Below are 24,164 nucleotides of genomic sequence, written 5' to 3'. Positions count from 1 at the left end.
CTGCTGCCACTTTGCTGGAGGAAGTGAATGTTTGTGAATGGGGTGCCAATCAAGCAGGCTGCTTTGTTTTGGATGGTGTCAAGCTTCTTGAGTGTTCTTGGAGCTGCTCTCATCCAGGTAAATGGAGAGGAGTCCATCACACTCCTGACTTATGCCTTTTAGATGGTGAACAGGCTTTGAGGAGTCAGGAGTTGAGTTACTCGTCACAGGATTCCTTGTCTCTGACCTACTCTTGTAGCCACAGTATTTATATGGCTAGTCTAGTTCAGTTTCTGGTCAATGGTAACCCCTACGATGTTGATAGTGGGGGATTCAGCGATGGTAATGCCATTGAATGTCAAGGGGCGATGGTTAGATTCTCTCTTGTTAGAGAAGGTCATTGCCTGGTACTTGTAAGCCCAAGCCTCGATACTTCCCAGGGCTTGCTGCATTTGGACATGGGCTGCTTCAGCAACTGATGAGTCGCGAATGGTGCTGAACATTGTGCATTCAGCGTTATGATGGAAGGAAGGTCATTGATGAAGCAGCTGAAGATGGTTGGGCTGAGGACACTACCCTGAGGAACTCCTGCAGTGATGTCTTGAAACTGAGATAATTGGCCACCAACAACCTTAACCGTCTTCCTTTGCGCTAGATATGACTCCAACCAGCAGAGAGTTTTCCCTCTGATTCCCATTGACTCCAGTTTTCCTAGGGCTCCTTGATACCACACTCGGTCAAATGCGACTTTGATGTCAAGGGCAGTAACTCTCATCTCACTTCAGGAGTTCAGCACTTTTTGCCCATGTTTGAACCAAAACTGTAATGAGATCAGGAGCTGAGTGACTCTGGCGGAACACAAACTTGAGAGTCAGTGAGCAGGTTATTGCTAAGCAAGTGCCGCTTGATAGCGCAGTTGATGATCCCTTCCATCACTTTACTGATGATCGACAATAGACTGAAGAGGCAGAAATTGTCCAGGTTGGATTTGTCCTGCTTTTTGTGTACAGGACATACCCTGGCAATTTTCCATTTTGCTGGGTAAATGCCAGTGTTTTTAGCTGTACTGGAACAGCTTGGCTAGGGGTGCAGCAAGGTCTGGAGCACAAGTCTTCTGTACTATTGCTGGAACACTGTCAGGGCCCATTGTCTTTGCAGTATCCAGTGCAAAAAACTTGCTTGATGTCACATGCAGTGAATCGAATAGGTTGAAGATTGGCATCTGTGATGCTGAGCACCTCCGGAGGAGGCCAAGATGGATCATCCACTAGGCACTTCAGGCTGAAGATTGTTATGAATGCTTCAGCCTTATCTATTGCACTGATGTGCTGGGCTTCCCCACCATGGTGGGTGGGGATATTGGTGGAGCCTCCTCTAGTGAGTTGTTTCATTGTCCACTGCCGTTCATGACTAGATGTGACAGGACTGCAAAGCTTAAACCTGATCTGTTGGTTGTGGAATTGCCTAGCTCAGTCTATCACTTGCTGCTTATGCCGTTTGGCACACAAGTAGTCCTGTGCTGTAGCTTCACCAGGTTCACATCTCATTTTTTGGTATGCCTGGTGCTGCTCCTGGCATGCCCTCCTGCACTTTTCATTGAACCGGGTTTGATCCCCTGGCTTGGTGGTAATGGTAGAGCATAATGGTAGACCATAATGGTTGTGTTTGAGTACAATTCTGCTTCAGCTGATGGCCCTCAGCGCCACATGGGTGCCAAGTCTTGAGTTGCTCGATCTGTTTGAAATCTATCCCATTTAGCACGGTAGTAGTGCCACACAACACGATGGAGGGTATCCTCAATGTGAAGGCAGGTCTTCATCTCCACAAGGACTTTGCAGTGGTCACTCCTACTGATACTGTCATGGACAGATGTTTCTGTGGCAGACAGTTTCGTGAGAATGAGTTCAAGTATGTTTTTCCATCTTGTTGGTTTCATCACCATCTGCCACACTTTAGGACTTGGCCAGCTCAATTTTTGGTGATGCTACCAAGCTACCAAGGGCATTCTATGCCCTTGCCACTCTCAGTGCTTCCTCCAAGTGGTGTTCAACATGCAGGAGCGCTGATTTATCAGCTGGGGGAGGGCGGTATGTGGTAATTAACAGGAGGTTTCCTGGCCCATGTTTGACCTGATGTCATGAGACTTCATGCGGGCTGGAATCAATGTTGAGGACTCCCAGGGCAACACCCTCCTGACTGTGCCGCCATCTCTGCTGGGTCAGTCCCGCCAGTGTTGACAGGACATACCCAGGGATGGTGATGGTAGTGTCTGGGACATGATCTGTAAGGTATGATTCCGAGAGTATGACTATGTCAGGCTGTTGCTTGATTAGTCTGTGAAACAGCTCTCCCAATTTTGGCACTAGTCCCCAGGTGTTAGTAAGGCGGGGTTTGCAGGGTCAACAGGGCTGAAATTGCCATTGTTTCCGGTGCCTAGGTTGATGCCAGGTGGTCCATCTGGTTTTATTCCTTTTTACTGACTTTTTAGCAATTTGGTACAACTGAGTGGCTTACTAGACCATTTCAGAGGGCATTTACGAGTCATAGAGTCATAAAACAGCACAGAATAAGGCCCTATGGCCCATCAAGTCTGTGCTGTTCAAATAAGTACCTAATCCCATTTTTCAGCACTAGGCCCATAGCCTTGTATGCCATGGCAACGCAAGTGCACATCCAAATATTTCTTAAATGTTATGAGGGTTTCTGCCTCTACCACCCTTTAAAGCAGTGAGTTCCAGGTTCCCACCACCCTCTGGGTGAAAAAATTCTTCCTCACATCCCCTCTAAACCTCCTGCCCCTTACCCTAAATCTATGCCCCCTGGTGATTGTTCCTTCCTGGCTACCCAACTATGCCCTTCACAATTTTCTACACCACAGTCATGTCCCCCCTCAATCTCCTCTGCTCCAGGGAAAATAACCCCAGTCTATCCAATCTCTCCTCATAACTAAAACTCCCCAGCCCAGGCAACATCCTGGTAAATCTCCTCAGTACTCATTCTAATGCAATCACATCCTTCCGATAATGTGGATTCCAGAACTGCACGCAATACTCTAGCTGTGGCCTGACCAGCATTTTATACACTTCCGGCATAACTTCCCTGCTCTTATATTCTGTGCCTCAGCTAATAAAGGCAAGTATCCCATATGCCTTCTTATCTACCTGTTCTTCCTTAAAGGGACAGGTGGACATGCACGGCAAGGTCCCTCTGATCCTCGGTACTCCCCAGGGTCCTACTATTCATCGTGTATTCCCTTGTTTGTCCTGCCCAAGAGCATCACCTTGCACTTATCCGGATTAAATTCCATTTGCCACTGATCATCCCAGCTGACCAGCCCGCCTATATCTTCCTGTAATCTAAGGCTATCCTCCTCACTATTTACCATCCCACCAATTTTTGTGTCATCCGCGAACTTACTTACCAACCCTCTTACATTCTAAGTCATTGAAATATACCACAAGCAGCAAGGGACCCAACACCGATCCCTGTGGAACCTCTGTGGCATCCAATCACAAAAGCACCCCTCGACCATCAGCCTCTGAGTCCTGCCACTCAGCCAATTCTGGATCCAATTTGCCAAATTGCCTTGGATCCCATGTGCTCTTACCTTCGTTATCAGTCTACCATGTGGGACCTTATCAAAAGCCTTGCTGAAGTCCAAGTAGATGCCGTCAATTGCATTGCCCTCATCTACACACCTGGTCACCTCTTTGAAAAATTCAATCAAATTGGTCAGACGTAACCTCCCTTTAACAAAACTATGCTGACTGTCCTTGATTAATCCCTGCCTCTCCAAGTGTAGATTAATTCTGTCCCTCCGAATTGCTTCTAATAGTTTCCCCACCACTGAGGTTAGACTGACTGGCCTGTAGTTCCCTAGTTTATCCCTTCCTCCCTTCTTGAAAATTGGTACCACATTGGCTGTCCTCCAATCCTCTGGCACCTCTCCTGTGGCCAGAGAGGTATTGAAAATTATTGCCAGTGCCCCTGCTATCTCCTCCCTTGCCTCACTGAAAAGCCTGGGATACATTTCATCTGGGTCTGGAGATTTATCTACTTAGAACCTCCTCCCTTTCTAAGCCAATTTCTTTAATTATACCAGTCTTTCTGCCTGATTTCCATACCCACATCATCCCTCTCACTTGTGAACACTGACACAAAGTATTCATTTAGAACCATACCTTCGTCTTCCAGCTCCACACACAAACTACCACTATGGTCCTTAATGGGCCCTACTCTTTCCCTAGTTATCCTCTTACTCTTAATGTCCTTGTAAAATAACTTTGGATTTTCCTTTGTTTTACCTGCCAATGTTTTTTCATGCCACTCTTTTGCTCTCCTAACTTCCTTTTTAAGATCCCCCTACACATTCTATACTCCTCTAGGGCTTTTGCTGTTTTGAGCCCTTGGTATCTGCCATAAGCCTCCCATTTTCTCTTTATCCATTCCTGTATATCCCTTGACATCCAGGGCTTCCTGGATTTGTTGGTTCCATCCTTTGTCTTTACTGGAATATGTTGGCCCTGTACTCTCCCTAGTTCCTTCTTGAATGAGCCCCACTGCTCTGACACAGATTTACCAAAAAGTAATTGCTCCCAGTCTACTCTGGCCAAATCATATCTGATCTTATTAAAATCGGCCTTCCCCAATTTAGAACTCTGACTTCTGGCCCATCCTTGCCCTTTTCCATAACAACCTTGAATCTGATAGTTATGATCACTATCTGCAAAATGCTCCTTTGCTGATACCTCTACCACTTGCCTGGCTTCATTCCCTAAAATTAAGTCCAGGACCACCCCCTCTCTTGTAGGACCTTCTACATACTGGCTTAAAAAGTTCTCGATGCATTTTACGAATTCCGCTCCCTCTAAACCTATCACACTATGACTAACCCAGTTAATGTTGGGGAAGTTGAAATCCCCCACTATTACTACCCTATTATTTTTACACTTCTGTGAAATTTGCCTACATATCTGCTCTTTTATTTCTCTCTGACTGTTTGGGGGCCTATAGTACATTCCTAGCAATGTGGTTGCTCCTTTCTTGTTTTTGAGTTCTACCCACATGGCTTCATTTGAGGAGCATTCTAAAATGTCACCCTTCCTTACTGCTGTAATTGATTCCTTGATCAATATTGCAATATCCCCTCCTCTTTTACCTCTTTCCCTGTCTCACCTGAAGACCCCATATCCTGGAATATTGAGCTGCCAATCCTGCCCCCTCTCTCAACCATGTCTCTGTGACAGCAATGACATCATACTTCCATGTGTTAATTTGTGTCCTTAACTCACCTGCCTTATTCGTCAGACTCCTTGCATTAAAATAAATACCATCCAACCTTGCCAAACTCCCTTGTGCCTTAACTGGCCTATAATTTCTATGTCCTCCAGACTCACTTGCTCTCTCTCCTAATTTTGCCTGTGCATCTCCCCCTGCTGAACTTCCTGCTGAACCCTCCCTAACTGTATTACTGTAGATCTGGAGTCACATGTAGGCCAGGGCATTAGTGAACTAGATGGGTTTTTAGGACAATTGAGCAATGGTTTCATGGTCCATTAGACTTTTAATTTCAATTCTTCATTGAATTCAAATTCCGCCATCTGCCATTCAAACCCAGGTCCCCAGAGCATTACCCTGGGTCTCTGTGTTACCAGTCCAGTGACAATACCACTACACCATCACCTCCGCAAAAGTAAATAAGTTATGGTGACTTTTATAAATCACTTGTTAGCCCTCAGCTGGAGTCTAATTCTGGGCATGACACATCAGGAAAGGATTTACTTGTCTGGTACCAGGGATGAGGGACTTCAGTTTTGTGGAAAGACTGGATAAATTGGGAACGTTCAGTGGAGAAGGTTAAAGAGAGTTTTAGTGGAGGTGATCAAAATTAAAAGTTTTGTTTGGGTTGACAGGAGAAATTGTTTGGCAGGAAGGCCGATAAGCAGAGGACACATTTAAAATACAGGGATGGCCAGGAAATTAGAAAATAACACCTTTTTTTTTAATTCATTCATTCACGGGATGTGGGCTTCACTGGCTAGGCTTGCATTTATTGCCCATCCCTAGTTGCCCTTGAGAAGGTGGTGGTGAGCTGCCTTCTTGAACCACTACAGTCCGTGTGGTGTAGGTACACCCACAGTGCTGTTAGGGAGAGAGTTCCAGGATTTTGACCCAGTGACAGTGAAGGAACGGCGATATATTTGCAAGTCAGGATGGTGAGTGACTTGGAGGGGAGCTTCCAGGTGGTGATGTTCCCATCTATCTGCTGCCCTTGCCCTTCTAGATGGTAGTGGTCTTGGGTTTGAAAGGTGCTGTCTAAGGAGCCTTGGTGAATTCCTACAGTGCATCTTTGTAGATGCACCATTGGTGGAGGGAGTGAATGTTTGTGGATGTTGTGCCAATAAAGTGGGCTGCTTTGTCTTGGACAATGTCAAGTTTCTTGAGTGATGTGGGAGCTGCACTCATCCAGGCAAATGGGGAGTATTCCATCACACTCCTGACTTGTGCCTTGTAGATGGTGGGCAGATTCATAGCCTCTTGACCTTTTCTTGCAGCCGCAGTATTTATATGGCTGGTCCAGTTCAGTTTCTGGTCAGTGGTAACCCACAGGATGTTGATAGTGGGGGATTTAGTGATGGTAATGCCATTGAACTACAAAGGGCGATGGTTAGAATCTCTCTTGTTGGAGATACTCATTGCCTGGCACTTGTTTGGCGTGAATGTTACTTGCCACTTGTCAGCCCAAGCCTGGATATTGCCCAGTTCTTGCTAAATTTGGACATGGACTGCTTCAGACCCTGAGGAGTCGTGAATGTTGCTGAATGTTGTGCTATGATCAGCGAACAGCCCCACTTCTGACCTTATGGTGGAAGGAAAGTCATTGATGGAGCAGCTGAAGATGGCTGGGCTGATGCGCTCCTGCAGTGCTGTCCTGGAGCTAAGATGACTGATCTCCAACAACCACAACCATCTTCCTTTGTGCTAGGTATGACCAGCAGAGAGTTTTCCCTATGATTCCCATTGACTCCAGTTTTGCTAGGGCTCTTTGCTGCCACACTTGGTTAAATGTGGCCTTGATGTCAAGGGCAGTCACTCTCACCTCACCTTGGGAGTTCAGGTCTTTTGTCCATGTTAGAACCAAAGTTGTAATGAGGTCAGGAGCAGAGTGGCCCTTGCGGAACCCAAACTGGCCGTCAGTGAGCAGGTTATTGCTAAGCAAGTACCACTTGATAGCACTGTTGATGACCCATTCCATTACTTTACTGATGATCGAGAGTGAATGAGTTGTTTGATCTTAACTTCACTGCTTGATACAGTTATGGAAGCATATTCAATAGTAATTTTCAAAAAGGTTTATACCTGAAAAGGAGAAATTTACATTAGTATGAGGAAAGAACAGAGAAGTAGGACTAATTGGATAACTTATTCAGGGAGATGATGCAGACGTGATGGGCTGAATGGCCTCTAACTCTGAGGCTTTCGCCAAGACTATATGAATCCAAGAATTACAAATGTTGATATATCCTGCAACAGAGTAACACACGGAGTATAAACTTCATATTGCTTTACAATGCATTTACAATCGGATGTCTGGTATTTTCTTGAAAATTTAATAGATAGCTGATGTGCCTAGTGTTAAGAATTTAAGCAACAGAATTTTGGAGCATTTGCAGAGAGTCCTACTGCAATGGTTAGACTTAGAATTCTGATGTTAATTGGTCAGTAGCGGCCCAAGCAATCATGCTTTACATTTTAGCTATTTTCACTCTATGTTTAACTTACAAATTGTGTTGTCTTCAGCTTCTCTTTACAGACTTCCAGAATGAAAAAAATACACTTGGCATATTTAAAAGGAACCTGAAGGAATCTAAGATGGTTCAATGGGATGAGAATTGGGATGAAATAGTACTTCCTCTCCTGGCAGCAAGTAACTGAAATCTGGAACTGCTGTTTTGGGATGAGAGAGCATTCTTGACCATCGAGTCTGTTTGTTATTGTCTACATGTGGCAGGATCATGGAACGCTGTGGACCAGAATCTTCTGTTCAGTATAAACCCAGAGTATAAGTGCTGATCACAGTATTAATGCTGGGTATTCTCTCAGTAGACCAATAAACACCAGCTAATTTCTGGATTACAAATGTTGGTGTATAAATGTAATCACTTACAAAGCAGCAGGGTTTTAAGGTTAAATTTTCTTGAAGCTGCATAAGGATTGAAGTGTGCTTTTTAAGGGGGAATGACTCATTGTTTGAACCATTTTTAAAAATTGATTTGTCAATCCTGGTAACTATATCCAAAGTTTTAAATGTCATAGTCGTTTACAGCGTAGAGGCCCATTGATTCCATGCCAGCTCTCCACAGAGGAATCTAGTCAGACCCTCTCCCCAGCTTGATCCTCGCAGTCCAGCAGCTTTACTTCCTTCAAGCGCCCATCCAATTTCCTGTTGAAATCATTGATTGTTTCTGCTTCCACCACTCTTGTGGGCAACGAGTTCCAGGTCATTACACCTCACTGTGTAAACAGTTCTTCCTCCCATTCCCCCTGCATCTCTTGCCCAAAATCTTAAAGGTATCCTTTAGTCCTTGTACTATCAGCTAATGGGAACAGTTTTTCATTGTTTCTCTTATCCAAACCTGTCATTATCTCATAACCTTAGAACAACCAGCTTTTCGACCTAATCTTGTAAATAAAAGCCCCCATCCCTCGAACCATTCTAATGAGTCTCATCTGCAACCTCTCCAGGCCCCTTGATCCTTCTGAAATGTGCTGAGCAGAACTGGATGCAGTACTGTAGTCACTGCCCAAATTTCCTGCTTTAGTACTCCATGCCTCCAAATGTCCTACCGCCTTCAACGATCTAAGCACATGCATCCCTAGGTTCCTCTGTTCCTGCACACACTTTACATCTGTACCATTAAGTCTGTATTGACTCCCCCTTTCCTTTCTACCAAAATGCAACATCTTACACTTCTCTGTATTAAATTCCATCTGCCACTTGTCTGCACATTCTATTATGTTGCAGTTGGTTGGTATCATCTCACTGTTTGTCACTCCTCCAAGTTTGGTAACATCGGTAAATTTTGAAATTTTACTCTGCATTCCAAGATTTAAATCATCTATATATAGCAAAAAAAAGTAACCCTAGTGCTGACTCTTGAGGAACACCACTACCATCCTCCAGTATGAAAATGACCATTTACTATTACTTGCTGTTTTCTGTCCTTAAGCCAATTTTTTTTATCCAATTGGGCACTGAACCTCCTATTCTGAGTCTCAGTTGAATTAACCAGACTTTCATGTCATACTTTGTCAAACGCTTTCTTAAAATCCATACAGACAACATCCACCGCATTCCCTTTGATCAAGCTTCTCTGTACTTCATCAAAAAATTCAATGCGATTAGACAAACACTATCTGCCTTTTGCAAATCTATGTTGGCTTTCTTTAATTAACTCAAACCTCTCCAAGTACTATTGATTTTTTTCCCTGGTTATTGTTTCTAAAACCTTACTCGCTTATAATGTTAAACTAATTGGCCTGTAGTTGCTAGGACTGCCTCTTTGTTGAATAAGCGTGTCATGTTTACCATTTTCCAATCTTCTGGCACCTCCCCTAATATAGTAAAGATTGGACGATTAAAGCAAGCCCTTCCACTATCTCCATCCCCAAATTCCTTCAGCAACCTGGGATGCAATCCATCTGGACCAAGTGACTTTCCTAACCACAAACAGCCTTTCCAGTACCACCTTCCTCTCAATTTTCATTCTATCCATTGCTTCTACTCTGTCCTTCTACCAATATTTTGTCAGATTCCTCTTCCTTAGAAAATACTGTACAAAGTTATCAAGTATTCTAGCCTTGTCCTCCGCCTCTGAACATATATCACCTCCTTTGTTCCTAATGGAAACCACTCTTACTACCTGCTTACTATTTACATGCTGGTAGAAGATTTTTGGGTTCCCTTTTATGTTGGCTGCCATTCTATTCTGATACTCTCTCTGTCAATCTTATTTTCATCTTCCCCTCCCCATCTCAACCTATTGTATTTAACCTGATCCCCACTTGAAGGATTCACCTGACATACATAATACACCTCTTTTTGTCTCATCATACTGTCTATCTCCCTCATCAAACAAGGAGGCCTGTTTTTGGTTCCCCTACCTTTCATTCTTGTTGGAATGTGTTCTGCTACAGTTCTTCCTGTTACAACACAAAAACAAGAATACCTGGAAAAACTCAGCAGGTCTGACAGCATCTGCGGACAGGAACACAGTTAACGTTTCGAGTCCGTATGACTCTTCGAGTTCTGTTAAGTAGTATGTCATAAATGATCAGCTGTCCTTTTTTGCTAACAGGCAGCTTGATGTTCATTCTTGATCATGCACAACTTAGAATTATCAGAAAGCCCTCTGTCATTGGTATTAACATGCACAACAACTGGTTCACTCCCTTCCCCTGCACAGTATTTTGTATCCTCACTATGATGTCATTTACCTGGCACCAGGCAGGCAACACACCATGCAGGGCTTTCAATCAGGGGTACAAAAATGTCAGTCTGTCCCCCTGATTATGGAATCTTCTATAAAAACAGCATATCTACTCTGCTGTACCCTCCTGTGCAGTCCATTGCCAGAGTTCAGACTGCACTGCTCCAATACTGAGTACCTCTTTGAGAGTATACTCTTATTAATTCAATTACTGTTATACTAACCCTGGTTGAAAGTTTTAATTTCCCGGCTCCTAATTTTAACAAATGCCGTGGTTTAGAGAAAGAAAAGGGAAAAATATTCGCCAATTAATCACTTATGTCTTCCTTTTGACATTAGTTTGATTTGCTTTAAAACACGGTCAGTTGGTTTTGAATCCATCCAACTCCCTGGCTTCCCTCCTCCATATTCCCCCTCCCCATCCTACTTTTTTCCATGTTCACTGGTTTCCGCAAGAATTTACGCCATCTTTGTGGTAAATTTGAAAATAAGTGATGTTTCCAGTTTACATTTACTGGTAATTTGATTACGTGAACACCAAGTTCTGCAAAACTTATTTTAGTAAGATATTATTTTGTAATAACTGGTGGAATATCAGTGGTTATTTAGGTCACTGCTAAACCTCAGGCTGGTCTAAAAGGACTACAGCATATTTGTAAACAATTACTAAACTTTGTCAAATTTAAAAATAATTATTTCATTTATTTGAACTATCATGTCGTAAAGCACTATTGCAAAAGGTTAACGGCAGGAATTCCCCACGCAGCCACCCTATAATTTTTGCTGAAGAGTCATACAGACTCGAAATGTTAACCCTGTCTTTCTCTCCACAGATGCTGTCCGACCTGCTGAGATTTTCCAGCAATTTTTGTTTTTGTCTCAGATTTCCAGCATCCACAGTATTTTGCTTTTATACTTATAATCTTTGCTACTGGAAGGCGGGAGTTTGAGCAGCAGGAGGAGGGAAAGCAGAGGTTATTCCAGGTTGTGGCCATCTATACCTAATAGGTACAAAAAGCTCTAGCAGTGCCCTGAGAACAGAATACCTGCCACTCCACATTATTTTTCCACACTATTGTCAGAGAAACTTGAAAAAATTAGACATTTGACCATTTGGGATATGAACATAACTCATTTAATTCTCATGGCGTTTAATTTTTCTTCAGGAATGTCAAAGATGATGGGCAAACGCTTAAGTTTCATGATGTATTTTAAGAAGCTCTATTTTTGTGCATCTGTTGTAAGGAAACACCTTTCTGGTAGGGCCTGTGATCACCTGGTGTCCAATTCCAACTCTGTCTATTTTGGAAAGAAAAAACAAGCCTTTTATTAATATGCTGTCTTACAAACGCAAAAATAAAGCTTTATTTTTCTTTATGATATTGTAATATTTTCTAACACAGGGGTGTCAAACTCAATTTACATTGTGGATCTGATATGATATCCTATCACTAGGCATGAGCCACATTCAACCCACGCTATCGGAACACAGTGGTTCACCCTTTTGTGTGAAAAACCACTGATGACCTTGAGTGCAGTGAAAATCCTCAGTCTCTGTTTCCTTGTTCTCCATTTTTCCACTGATGGAAACAATGGGCCAGATGCTGCTGGAGTTAAGCATCTCACAGCATGCACAGTTTGAATTTCTCCTGCAATCTGCAGCTGGAAAACATTTTGTGAATAACTTACAAGCAGTGTGAGCTGCTAGCAGCATGGCAAGGACAGCTGGGAATCTTGGTGAATGGCAGTACAGTCTACCTCCTTAACTGATGGGATTAAAAATTGAGAAAGTAATGGACAGCATGGTGGAATATGAGGAAGAACTTCATGCACAGCAAGTGATAATTATCTGGAACACTGCCTAAGAGGGTGATGGAAGCCAAGATAGTGATTTCAAAAGGAGACCGGAAGGGCACTTGAAGGAAATAAGCCTGCTGGGCTATGGGAATAGAGTAAGGAAGTGGGACTGACTGGATTGCTCTAGAGAAAACTAACATGGACTCGATGTGCCAAATTGTTTGGTGAACTGTCAATACTGCAAAAGGTCAAGTAGGTCATGAAGTGACAGAGCACCAAGGTTCCTTACAGGAACATAGGAATTGCTAGTTGAAAAAGGCCACTGACTTCTAACATGCTGGTAGTTGTATGACACAATGATAATGGAACTGTTGATTAATTCTTGGAGTCAATCTCTATCAAATTTCTCTGCCAGAGACCTGACTTGAGGAAAATCCCAGTGGTGAAGAGCTTTAGGCCCCAGAGCACTTGAATGTTTTGTTCCCATTGGAAGCACTTTCCATTTCTGTTCAAAATTATCTGTCTATTCCGTTCTCAAGTATGTAATTACACGCATGTGTAAAGTATGAGTTATCATCACATCTGCCTTTTTCATCTTCCCACCTGCTCTTATCCTACAAATTTAGGGGAACCACTGAAATGACCAAAGGAATCCTCGTCTTAATCACTTGCAAAATAGAGAAGCTGGAAGCAAGATAGTTGTGAAAACCTTGCAATGCTTGAATTATCTAATCAGCAATAAAATTTAACGAACCAATCAAAATGCAGCGAAGACAATACAAGACAGCAAGATTGTTTTTGGCTTGATACCCATGATCAGCAAACTTTGTTCAGGCTATCAACAAATCTGTTTCAAATGAACTAGCAGCACCTCCACAAGAAATGCATTAAAACATTTTTTGTAGATTGCCAGCACAGCCGACAAATATTCCTGCATTTTTCAGGTTGCAAATTGAGTACACTAGCATAATGTGCATCAGTTCATGACCTACTTAGACACTGCCACACAAAATTGGAGATAGGAGTCTGAATTCTAATCTCAAGGTAAAGCAACAAAGAATGATGGAAAATACATGCGGTGAGGTTTCCTGGGTTACTGCCACTTTCTGTACTACCATTGGGAAGGTGGTGGCTGGTCCCAGGAAATTATGCTAACAGCTGGGCAGTTCCCTCTGTTTTGTTCCCAACATTTCCCTAATGAAGGCTCCAGTCTTATCCTAGACCCTTAGTGGGTTTTTGGTTGTGATCTGCTGCAAGCAGCAGCTGGATTTGGCACCCTCAGCAGTGGGAATCTGATCAGGAGCCTGCGCTGCATTCTTCAGGAAGCTCCCTCGCCCCCGATCCAGGAAGCTGGAAAGGGCTTTGAGTGGTATCGGAAGAGTGAGGGACGTCGCATCTCTCTGGATCACTACCATTGGAAGGGATATCACACCATAGTCTCTAATGGTTAATAAGCACCTACCAAGCTCCATTTTGAATTGATGATATGTCTCTGGGTTACGTATTGTAGATGCCAGATATACAACTGAACTTCTTTCTTTTTCACCAGAAATAAGAAATTTCTCCAGTACAGAAACTAGGCAAAGGACCACCTCAGGATCGTAAATTACATCTGTTTATAAGGAGCAAAGAAAGGAAAGTAACGTTAAGAATTCAATTACATTCTACTCATGACTGACAAACAAGCCTTTTGATTTACACACACACACGTACGCTTAATGGAGATTGCTGCATCTACAGAAAATGTCTACCTTGAAACAATTGAGCAGAAAGTTATTCTGGAGTGAGAGTTAGAGAAACTAACACATGAGAGGGGGAGGAGGATCTGGATTGTTCACCTCAGTAACGTCCACCTCAGAGGAAAACAAGTATATGAAGGGGAGAGTGTGACTGAATCTAAGTAGTAACAGAAAATTAAGTAGAGAAGGAGTGCTGTAGACACTGGTCCTATGAAACAATAAGACCCTGAGTTCTGAGCTTTGTGACAGAACTTGGTGGATCGCAATCAGACTAGAAGCAGAGAATTTGATGACAGTAGGAATTTGGTGGAGAAGAGGAAGGCAGTTTCTCACCCAGCTCAAAGGCACTGGAAGCGAGAATTCTTAAGATAAGTATTTTTCTTAAGTATCTTCATATTTAATATTGCATAATTTTGGTTAGTGTGCTTTGAGGTGCAAACAGGAAATACAAGTGTAGATTATACCTAGTTAACAGCAATTTATAAATAAACAGCTTATATCTAAGTTAGAATGGAGGAAAATTGACTAAATCTATTTGGCTGGAGTTAAGAAACAATAAAGAAGCCAATACGCTACTTGGTATATTTTATAGGCCACCAAATAGAGGGAAGGAGATAGTGGAATGGAAGGTGCAAGAACTACTAGTGATTTTAGGAGACTTCAAGTACCCTAATGTTGAATGGGAGAACAATTGTGGTAAGAGTAGAGAAGGGGAGGAATTTCTGAATTACGTTTGGGAGAATTTTTTTGATCAGTTTGTTTCCTGCCAAACTACAAAGGAAGCATTGCTGGATATAGGTCTGGGGAATGAAGTAGGTCAAGCGAATGTCACAGTCAAAGAACATCTCAGAAAACTGATCACAGAATTGTAAAACTTAGATTAGTTATAGAAAAGAACAAGGAGCAATCTAGATTAAAGACACTTAACTGGCTAATTTCAGTGCATTGAGGAGTGATCTGGCTCAGCTAAATGGAGTCCAAGACTGATAGGCAGAAACGTAATCCAGCAATGGGCAGTCTTTAAAGAGATGGTTTAGATACAGTCTGGGTACATTCCCACAAGGGGAAAAGGGAGCGTAACCAAAGTCTGGATGACAGGAATTAGGATGAGGCACAAAAAGGGGCATTTAATGGGCCTCAGTTTGATAATACAAGGGAGAATGAATTTGAATATAAAAATTACAAAATAAGTGAAAAAGAAAATGAAATGGTCAAAGGGAAATATAAGAACAGATTGACAACTAACATAGAAACGCACCAAGGCTCCTTAGACAGCACCTTCCAAACCCACGACCACTACCATCTAGCAGGTCAAGGGCAGCAGATACATGGGAACACCACCACCTGGAAGTTCCTCTCCAAGCCTGACACACCATCCTGACTTGGAAATATATTGCCGTTCCTTCACTGTCGCTGCGTCAAAATCCTGGAACTCCCTAACAGCACTGTGGGTACCTACACAGCGGTTAAAGAAAGCAGCTCATCACCACCTTTCTCAAGGGCAACTACAGATGGGCAATAAATGCTGGCCTAGCCAGCAACATCCACGTGCCATAAGTGAATGAAAAACATAAAAGGGAATCCAAAAGTCTTCTATAACCATTTTAATAGTAAAAGGGTTGTCAGAGGAGTGGTGGAGATGATTAGGAACCAAAATGGAAATTTGTTAGTGGATGCAGAAGTCATGACTGAGGTGCTAATTGAATATTTGCCATCACCGTTTACAAAGCAAGAGGTCTTTGCTGAAGCTACTGTAAAGAAGACAGTTGTCAAGAAACTGTATGAGGTTAAAATGAAAAAGAGAGTGTACTACAAAGGCTGGCAGTATTGAAAGTTGATAAGTCACCAGGACCAGATGAGATGCATCTGAGAATACTGAGGGAAATAGGGGTGGAAATTGCAGAGGTACAGGCCATAATCTCCCAATCCTCCTTAGAACTGATGACGGTGTTAGAGGACTAGAGGTTTGAAAATGTTATACTCTTGTTTAAAAAAAGGGGAGAAGGATAAAGCTGGCAATTACAAGTCAGTCAGCTTCTTGTCTGTGACGAGGATGCTTATAGAAACAATAATCCAGTAGAAAATTTACAGCTATTTGGACAAGCATGGACTAATAAAGGAGAATGGCTCCAGGGATTAGTTAAATGGATGGACTGAAAAGCTTGTGTTGTTCTCCTTAAAATAGAGAAGGCTAAGAGGAGATGTGGCAGAAGCGTTTAAAATTACTAATGGTTTAGACAGATTAATGAAAGAGAAACTGTTTCCAAAGGTTGAGGGTCGATAACCAGAGGGTGCAGATCTAAGGTGAGTGGCAAAAGAACCAGAGGTGACACAAAAAAAATCAAACTGTGACAATCTGTGAGGGAATCAACATTTTTAGATTATTGCTGTGTTTTTGGGGTGGAGGTCAGGTCCTGGTCGAAGCACTACAACTGCCGGCATGCCCGGTGCTCCAATGCAAGTGCTGCTGAAAGCGGCAGGGGAAGGATCGCATATGCTAGGTTCGGGGTTTCCTTTGACGGGACCTGTGGAGATGGAGCAGAAAAGGTGACTAGGAGACTGGGTTTTTGGCATGAAAACATGACCACAAGGCCGTACATGGAGTGTGAGCAGAGGCAATTAGTTGAGAGCAGGAGAAGAATAGGGTCAGCTCCATGCAGCTGAAATGCTGTCATTAGCTCTGTGCAGCTCGGGCTCAGAGTAGCCCTTGAGCAGTTGATAGCTCTGTGCAGCTGGGAGTTGGAGCTTAGTAAACCTGTGAGGAGGTAGGACTCCGGAAGAGCTCGGGAGCAGCATTAGCTCGGTGAAGCTGAAGCAGTGTCAGCTCAGTAAGTGGTGTGTTCAACCATATTTGTTAACTCATGTTTGCCTTCTGGATGTTAAGAGTATGAGATAGTTGATATTGATTGTTTGCTCTGTTGAATCTTGCATAGTAAAAATTCTTCTGTTTGTTTAAAATCATGGAATCTTTGTGGTTTTATTCTCTTAGTGAATACCTGGGATTTCAAATTTTGTGCGCTTTACAAAAGGTTATTGATCCCTAATGGATTGTAACACATCACAGAAAGGCCATGAGTTGATTAGTTTGGATAGAGTATTGTAGCTTTGTTTCCCTTTCTCTAAAATTAGGGAGTCAGTTAAGGAGCTGGAAAATATAAAAATGACATTTTTTTATAATAAGGGGTAAGTAAAGCATTTAAGTTCACCTCTATATTAAAGTGACAACAGAAGAAGAAGTCTATTATTTAAATAGTAAGTTTTATTATTTAATATACTGAGGAAATTATACAGGTAGCTTCGAAACCTGGAGTGCAAATCCTGTTCCATGTGGGAACTCCAGGACATTTCCTGTGTCCTGAATAACCACAGGTGCAGGAAGTGTTAATGGCTGCAGGAGCTCCTGCTCCAGTTTCACAGCTTCAGCAGCAGCTGGCATCAATGAAGTGCAATTGTGAGGTTGAGAGCTTTGCGGTCAGCACGTTCATCCCACAGCTTAAGGGTATGCAGGGAGAGGGGGAATGTGTAACCAACCAGGCAGTCAATGGGAAATAGGTAGTGCAAGAGTCCCCTGAGTGCATCTCACTCTCCAATCAGCATTCAGTTCTGTCCATAAGGGCAGGGCAGCCTGAACCAAGTCCTTGGTACCATGGCTGGCTAGGCTTTACACAGGGGCATGAAAACTACTGAATGAGCAATTGGAGATTTGATATTCAGGGGAATAGACAGGCATTTCAGTGGCTGCAAACATGAATCCATGATTGTATACTAACTCCCTGAAGCCAGAGTCAAGGATGTCACTGAATGGCTTCAGAGCACCCTAAGGGGAGGGGAGTTAGGTAGGAAATTAGCAACAAGGGCCACAAAAGTAGTAATGTCTGGATTACTCCCAGTATCACGTGCAATGAGTAAAGCAATAGGAGGATAGAGCTGGAGAGATGGTGCACGAGGGCTTTAGATTCTTAGGACATTTGAATCAGTTCTGGAGGAGATTATCTGGGGGACCTGTACAGGCCAGATGGGTTGCACCTAAACAGAGGTGGGACCAATTTGCTAGTGTTATTGGGGAGGGTTTAAACCAAAACAAAAACAGAATTACCTGGAAAAACTCAGCAGGTCTGGCAGCATCGGCGGAGAAGAAAAGAGTTGACGTTTCAACAAAACTAGGTGAATCCAAGGAGAGGGGTGAAATATAAGCTGGTTTAAGGTGGGGGGAGGGGGGTTGGGTGGGGGGAGAGAAGTGGAGAGGGGTGGTGTGGTTGTAGGGAGAAGGAAGCAGTGCTGGAGCAGATAATCAAAAGATGTCAGACAAAAGAACACAGAGGTGTTGAAGTTGGTGATATTATCTAAACGAATGTGCTAATTAAGAATGGATGGTAGGGCACTCAAGGTATAGCTCTAGTGGGGGTGGGGGCGCATAAAAGATTTAAAAATAATGGAAATAGGTAGGAAAAGAAAAATCGATATAAATTATTGGAAAAAACAAAGGAAGGGGGAAGAAACAGAAAGGGGGTGGGGATGGAGGAGGGACTTCAAGACCTAAAGTTGTTGAATTCAATATTCAGTCCGGAAGGCTGTAAAGTGCCTAGTCGGAAGATGAGGTGTTATTCCTCCAGTTTGCGTTGGGCTTCACTGGAACAATGCAGCAAGCCAAGGACAGACATGTGGGCAAGAGAGCAGGGTGGAGTGTTAAAATGGCAAGCGACAGGGAGGTTTGAGTCATTCTTGCGGACAGACTGCAGGTGTTCTGCAAAGCAGTCGCCCAGTTTACGTTTGGTCTCTCCAATGTAAAGGAGACCGCATTGGGAGCAACGAATGCAGTAGATTAAGTTGAGGGAAATGTAAGTGAAATGCTGCTTCACTTGAAAGAAGTGTTTGGGCCCTTGGACGGTGAGGAGAGAGGAAGTGAAGGGACCTGAGAGAACGGAGTGCAGTAAGTTCAGAGAGAGAGAGATTAGAATGGGTGAGAGCAGCAGAGAAATTGAGACGACTAATGTCGCGCCGACAGTTCTCAATGAAAAGATCAAGAGAAGGTAAGAATCCAGAGGGAGGGGTCCAGGTGGAGGGAGAATATTGGAGGTGGGTAAAAGGATCCGTTGAACGGGGAGAGTACTGCTGCCCAAAGAAGTAAGCCCGGAGACGAAGACGGCGTAAGAAGAGTTCAGCATCGTGCCGAGCCCAAAATTCATTGAGATGAGGGCGTAAGGGTATGAAACTAAGTCCTTTGCTAAGCACTGAACGTTCAGCGCGGAGAGGGGAAGGTCAAGGGGTATAGTGAATACACGGCTAGGGCTGGGATTGGAAGATGGGGTGGGGACGGAGGGACAGGCAGGGGTGGAGGGTCCTAGCTTGGTGTTGGTGTCGATGAGTTGTTGCAGCTTGCATTCCTTAGCACTTGAGAGAAAGAGAAAAAGTTTCTTGTTGAGGTTTCATACCCTTACGCCCTCATCTCAATGAATTTCGGGCTCAGCACGCTGCTGAACTCTTCTTCCTCTGTCTTCGTCTCCAGCGTGGTGCTCTTGTTGTCTGGCGCACTGACCTCTACCTCGCGGAGGCTGAGCCTCAATTCATAGACACTTCCTCCTACCTCTCCCTGGACCATGACCCCAGCACTGAACATTAAGCCATTGTTTCCAGGACTGTCACTGACCTCATCTCCTCTGGGGATCTTCCTCCCACAGCTTCCAACCTGATAGTCGCCCAACCTCGGATGGCCCGCTTCTACCTCCCACCCAAAATCCACAAACAGAACTGTCCTGGTAGACCGATTGTGTCAGCTTGCTCCTGCCCCACAGAACTCATTTCTCGTTATCTTGACTCCCTTCTCCCCTTGTCCAGTCCCTTCCCACCTACATCCGTGATCCCCCTGACACCTTACGTCACATCAACAATTTCCAGTTCCCTGGCCCCAACCGCTTCCTCTTCACCATGGACGTCCAATTCCTCTACACCTCCATCCCCCACCAGGATGGTCTGAGGGCCCTTAGCCTCTTCCTCGAACAGAGGCCCGAACAATCCCCATCCACCACTACTCTCCTCTGTCTGGCTAAACTTGTTCTCACACTGAACAATTTCTCCTTCAACTCCTCTCACTTCCTCCAAATAAAAGGTGTGGCTATGGGTACCCGCATGGGCCCCAGCTATGCCTGTCTCTTTATGGGGTATGTGGAACATTCCTTGTTCCAGTCCTACTCCGGCCACCTTCCACAACTCTTTCTCCGGTACATCGATGATTACTTCAGTGCCGCTTCATGCTCTCGTCGGGACTTGGAAAAATTTATTAATTTTGCTTCCAATCTCCACCCCTCCATCATTTTCACGTGGTCCATCTCTGACACTTCCCTTCCCTCCCTTGACCTCTCTGTCTCAATCTCTGTTGATAGACTGTCCACCAATATCCATTACAAGCCTACCGACTCCCACAGCTACCTCGACTACAGCTCCTCACACCCCGCTTCCAGTAAGGACTCCATCCCATTCTCTCAGTTCCTTCGCCTCCGTCGCATCTGTTCTGATGATGCTACCTTCAAAAACAGTTTCTCTGACATGTCCTCCTTCTTCCTTAACCGAGGTTTTACACCCACAGTCGTTGACAGGCCCCTCAACCGTGTCCGGCCCATCTCCCGCGCATCCGCCCTCACGCCTTCTCCTCCCTCCCAGAAACATGATAGAGTCCCCCTTGCCCTCACTTATCACCCCACCAGCCTCCGCATTCAAAGGATCATCCTCCGCCATTTCCTCCAATTCCAGCATGATGCCACCACCAAACACATCTTCCCTTCACCCACCCTGGCGGCATTCCGTAGGGATCGTTCCCTCCGGGACACCCTGGTCCACTCCTCCATCACCCCCTACTCCTCAACCCCATCTATTGCACCTCCCCATGCCCACGCAAAAGATGTAACACCTGCCCCTTCACTTCCTCTCTCCTCACCGTCCAAGGGCCCAAACACTCCTTTCAAGTGAAGCAGCATTTCACTTACATTTCCCTCAACTTAGTCTACTGCATTCGTTGCTCCCAATGCGGTCTCCTTTACATTGGAGAGACCAAACGTAAACTGGGCGACCGCTTTGCAGAACACCTGCGGTCTGTCTGCAAGAATGACCCAAACCTCCCTGTCGCTTGCCATTTTAACACTCCACCCTGCTCTCTTGCCCACATGTCTGTCCTTGGCTTGCTGCATTGTTCCAGTGAAGCCCAACGCAAACTGGAGGAACAACACCTCATCTTCCGACTAGGCACTTTACAGCCTTCCGGACTGAATATTGAATTCAACAACTTTAGGTCTTGAACTCCCTCCTCCATCCCCACCCCCTTTCTGCTTCTTTCCCCTTCCTTTTGTTTTTTCCAATAATTTATATAGATTTTTCTTTTCCCACCTATTTCCATTATTTTTAAATCTTTTATGCCCCCCCCCACCTTCATTAGAGCTATACCTTGAGTGCCCTACCATCCATTCTTAATTAGCACATTCATTTAGATAATATCACCAACTTCAACACTTCTGTGTTCTTTTGTTCTTTTGTCTGTGACATCTTTTGATTATCTGCGCCTATCACTGCTTGCTTGTCCCTACAACCACACCCCCCCCTCCACTTCTCTCCCCCAACCCAACATCTCCCCCCCCAATCCCCCAACCTTAAACCAGCTTATATTTCACCCCTCTCCTTGGATTCACCTAGTTCTGTTGAAGGGTCATGAGGACTCGAAATGTCAACTCTTTTCTTCTCCACCGATGCTGCCAGACCTGCTGAGTTTTTCCAGGTAATTCTGTTTTTGTTTTGGATTTCCAGCATCCGCAGTTTTTTGTTTTTATCTCAGGGTTTAAACCAACTTGGCAGGGGTGTGGGAACCAGGAGACAATACTAGATGTTTTTCTTTTTCCTCCATCACTGTTTTTTGATCCGTGCCCAGTTCCCTTGGGGATGCCCTCAGCTCCCGCCTCTTGTTCACCTTCCTGCCCGGTGGCCAGATCAGCGCCTGGCGCCAGCTCGTTGGCCGCTTTCCAGGGCTGCCGCCCAGCCTCCGGACTCCACTTCCCTTTGAGGCTTTCCTCCGGCCGGCGCTGCCCTTCCTCTGGCTGCCCGGCTTCTTCTTCTTCTTCACCCAGGCCGGGCTCCTCTTCATCTTCCCCTTGCGGCCGGTGGCCACTCTCCACTGCCGGCCCCGGGCTTTGGGGGTCGGGGTGGCGGCCGGGTGGCTCTGGCCCTCCAGGTGCTGCCAGTTGATCTTGAAGGAGCCCAAGGCCCTGGTGCCTGCCGTCTGCAGCAGCAAGTCCTCGGTGACCAGGCTCCGGACTGCCTGGTTCACCCTCGTGTTGATCCATGCCACATAATAGCCGGCGGCCGACAGCACCTTCTTGAACAAAAACAAAAACAGAAATACCTGGAAAACCTCAGCAGGTCTGGCAGCATCGGTGGAGAAGAGCACAGTTGACGTTTTGAGTCCTCATGACCCTTCACCAAACTAAGTAAAAATAGGAAACGGGTGAAATATAAGCTGGTTTAAGGGGGGAGGGGATGTTGGGACAAGAAGAGCTAGGTAAAATGGTTTGTGTCAATTATTTGTCAATTTGTCTTTTCCCGTACAGGAATGCTGACAATGAAATTAAAAACAACCACATTAAGTTCAAAGTCCTCAGGGTTCAGATAATAACCATAAATGAATGTCACTGTTTATCTGGAATCATTGATTAGATCACAGACTTGTACTCGCAGCCATCCAATATCCTCTATGTCTTGCTGTGTACCAATAAGAAAACTGCTGATTTATAAAAAGGAATTGATACCTGATGCAATAATGATATCTGATTGAAGCTCTGCAACTTGTTCTTGGGTAACTTCTGACCATTCTAGTCCCACAACAGTAATTTTTGGTCTCTGGTTTTCTTCAGATACTTTGTTATTCTCCACCTCTACTTCACAGTCTTTTGGGTTCCAGGTTTCTGAATCTAGTAGGAGACCATTACTAAGAATATTTTTTCTGAGTTGCTGAAGTACATTTGGATGACAGTCACTGAATATGTACTCTTTGGGGGCGCAAGTCTTGCAGATGGTAATTCCAGTGAGGCCAATTCCACTACCCAACTCCAAAATAGTTCTGATACAGAGAAAGCTAACAATTACTTTCTACAAAAATGGGGTCATTAACAGAATGGCTGATAATTGCCCAAACGAAATATTTACTTACTTTATAACAGAGCTATAAATATTTTCCTTTTAGTATGTAATCATGAATGTTGCGATATCCCATTGAATTTTCCAATTGTAGACTTATCAACAGTTAAAACACATTTTCGTAATATATAAGGATAGAAAAGTTACAACACAAGATATTGGTGAACCAACATGAAGTGGTATTATGTTAGGAATTTACTGTAACTCCTCAGAGAGAGTTCACAATCACAGCAGCCATATTACATATAAAAAAAATCACAGAGCAAGTCTCTCCATGCCATGCTCATACCCCACCTTGTAACTTGCTGAGCAGCAGCATTGGCAGAGGTGCAGTCACTTGTTGCTTTGGTAAAAATGAGAATTGAAATATGGGAGAACATAGCTAAAATATACTTCAAGACAGAAATATTAATTTCCCTCTTACAGCAGAAAAATCAATGCCCATTGTTGCCAGCTTTGTGTTGGTTTTATACATAAAGTCTAACAATTCTGACCTGCAATTAAACACCTCAGAGTTTTCCATCGCCCATTCTGCAAAGAATTGTGCAGCTTCCCACGTGACCAGACCAGTAGTTCCTTCAGAGATTATTGCCACATTTTCACCAAGTCTAATATTCTCTCCTGACAACTGAATAACAATTTTTACAAAGACTAAAGCACTGAAATATTTTCCCACTGCTCATTTTTGTATAATAAAAACAACATGGACTATAAGAAGTTTGTTTTAAACAAGCAAACATTAAAAAATGGTCAACTATAAACAGCTACAAACACATTTCACTATACATAAACATCTGTGTATATCTACAGGTGCTAATTTTATAATATCATTCCTCAGAAATAGGGCATTCTGCTCTCTCGTCTCAACTTAGTTAACCGACTTTTATGTGATACCTTATCAAACACTTTCTTGAAATCCACATAGAAAACATCCACTGCACTCCCTTCACCAATCTTCTGTTACTTCAATTAGATTAGTTAAGCA

The 24,164-nt window shown here is 43.9% G+C and overlaps 2 protein-coding genes across 9 annotated transcripts in view; one reads left to right on the top strand and one right to left on the bottom strand.

Moving 5' to 3' along the window:
* The window catches only part of alg1 (ALG1 chitobiosyldiphosphodolichol beta-mannosyltransferase), an 86,716-nt gene extending 74,870 nt beyond the window's left edge, over window positions 1-11,846 (top strand). For all 7 annotated transcript variants that reach the window (XM_041205952.1, XM_041205951.1, XM_041205950.1 and 4 more), the window contains one exon: window positions 7,780-11,846. In XM_041205952.1, the coding sequence (XP_041061886.1) occupies window positions 7,780-7,914 (135 nt within the window). In that variant the 3' untranslated portion in view covers window positions 7,915-11,846. The remainder of the gene's footprint in view (window positions 1-7,779) is intronic.
* The window catches only part of eef2kmt (eukaryotic elongation factor 2 lysine methyltransferase), a 55,561-nt gene continuing 42,985 nt past the window's right edge, over window positions 11,589-24,164 (bottom strand). For both annotated transcript variants that reach the window (XM_041205955.1, XM_041205954.1), the window contains exons 5-8: window positions 23,674-23,807; window positions 22,792-23,102; window positions 13,729-13,878; window positions 11,589-11,768 (exon numbers count right to left, since the gene is read on the bottom strand). In XM_041205955.1, coding sequence (XP_041061889.1) covers window positions 11,662-11,768; window positions 13,729-13,878; window positions 22,792-23,102; window positions 23,674-23,807 — 702 coding nt within the window. In that variant the 3' untranslated portion in view covers window positions 11,589-11,661. The remainder of the gene's footprint in view (window positions 11,769-13,728; window positions 13,879-22,791; window positions 23,103-23,673; window positions 23,808-24,164) is intronic.

The sequence above is a fragment of the Carcharodon carcharias genome, chromosome 15, assembly GCF_017639515.1.
Source record: "Carcharodon carcharias isolate sCarCar2 chromosome 15, sCarCar2.pri, whole genome shotgun sequence".
Classification (NCBI taxonomy): Eukaryota; Metazoa; Chordata; class Chondrichthyes; order Lamniformes; family Lamnidae; genus Carcharodon; species Carcharodon carcharias.
The sequence above is the reverse complement of the archived record's forward strand: the minus strand, read 5'-3'. Positions and strand labels throughout refer to the sequence as shown.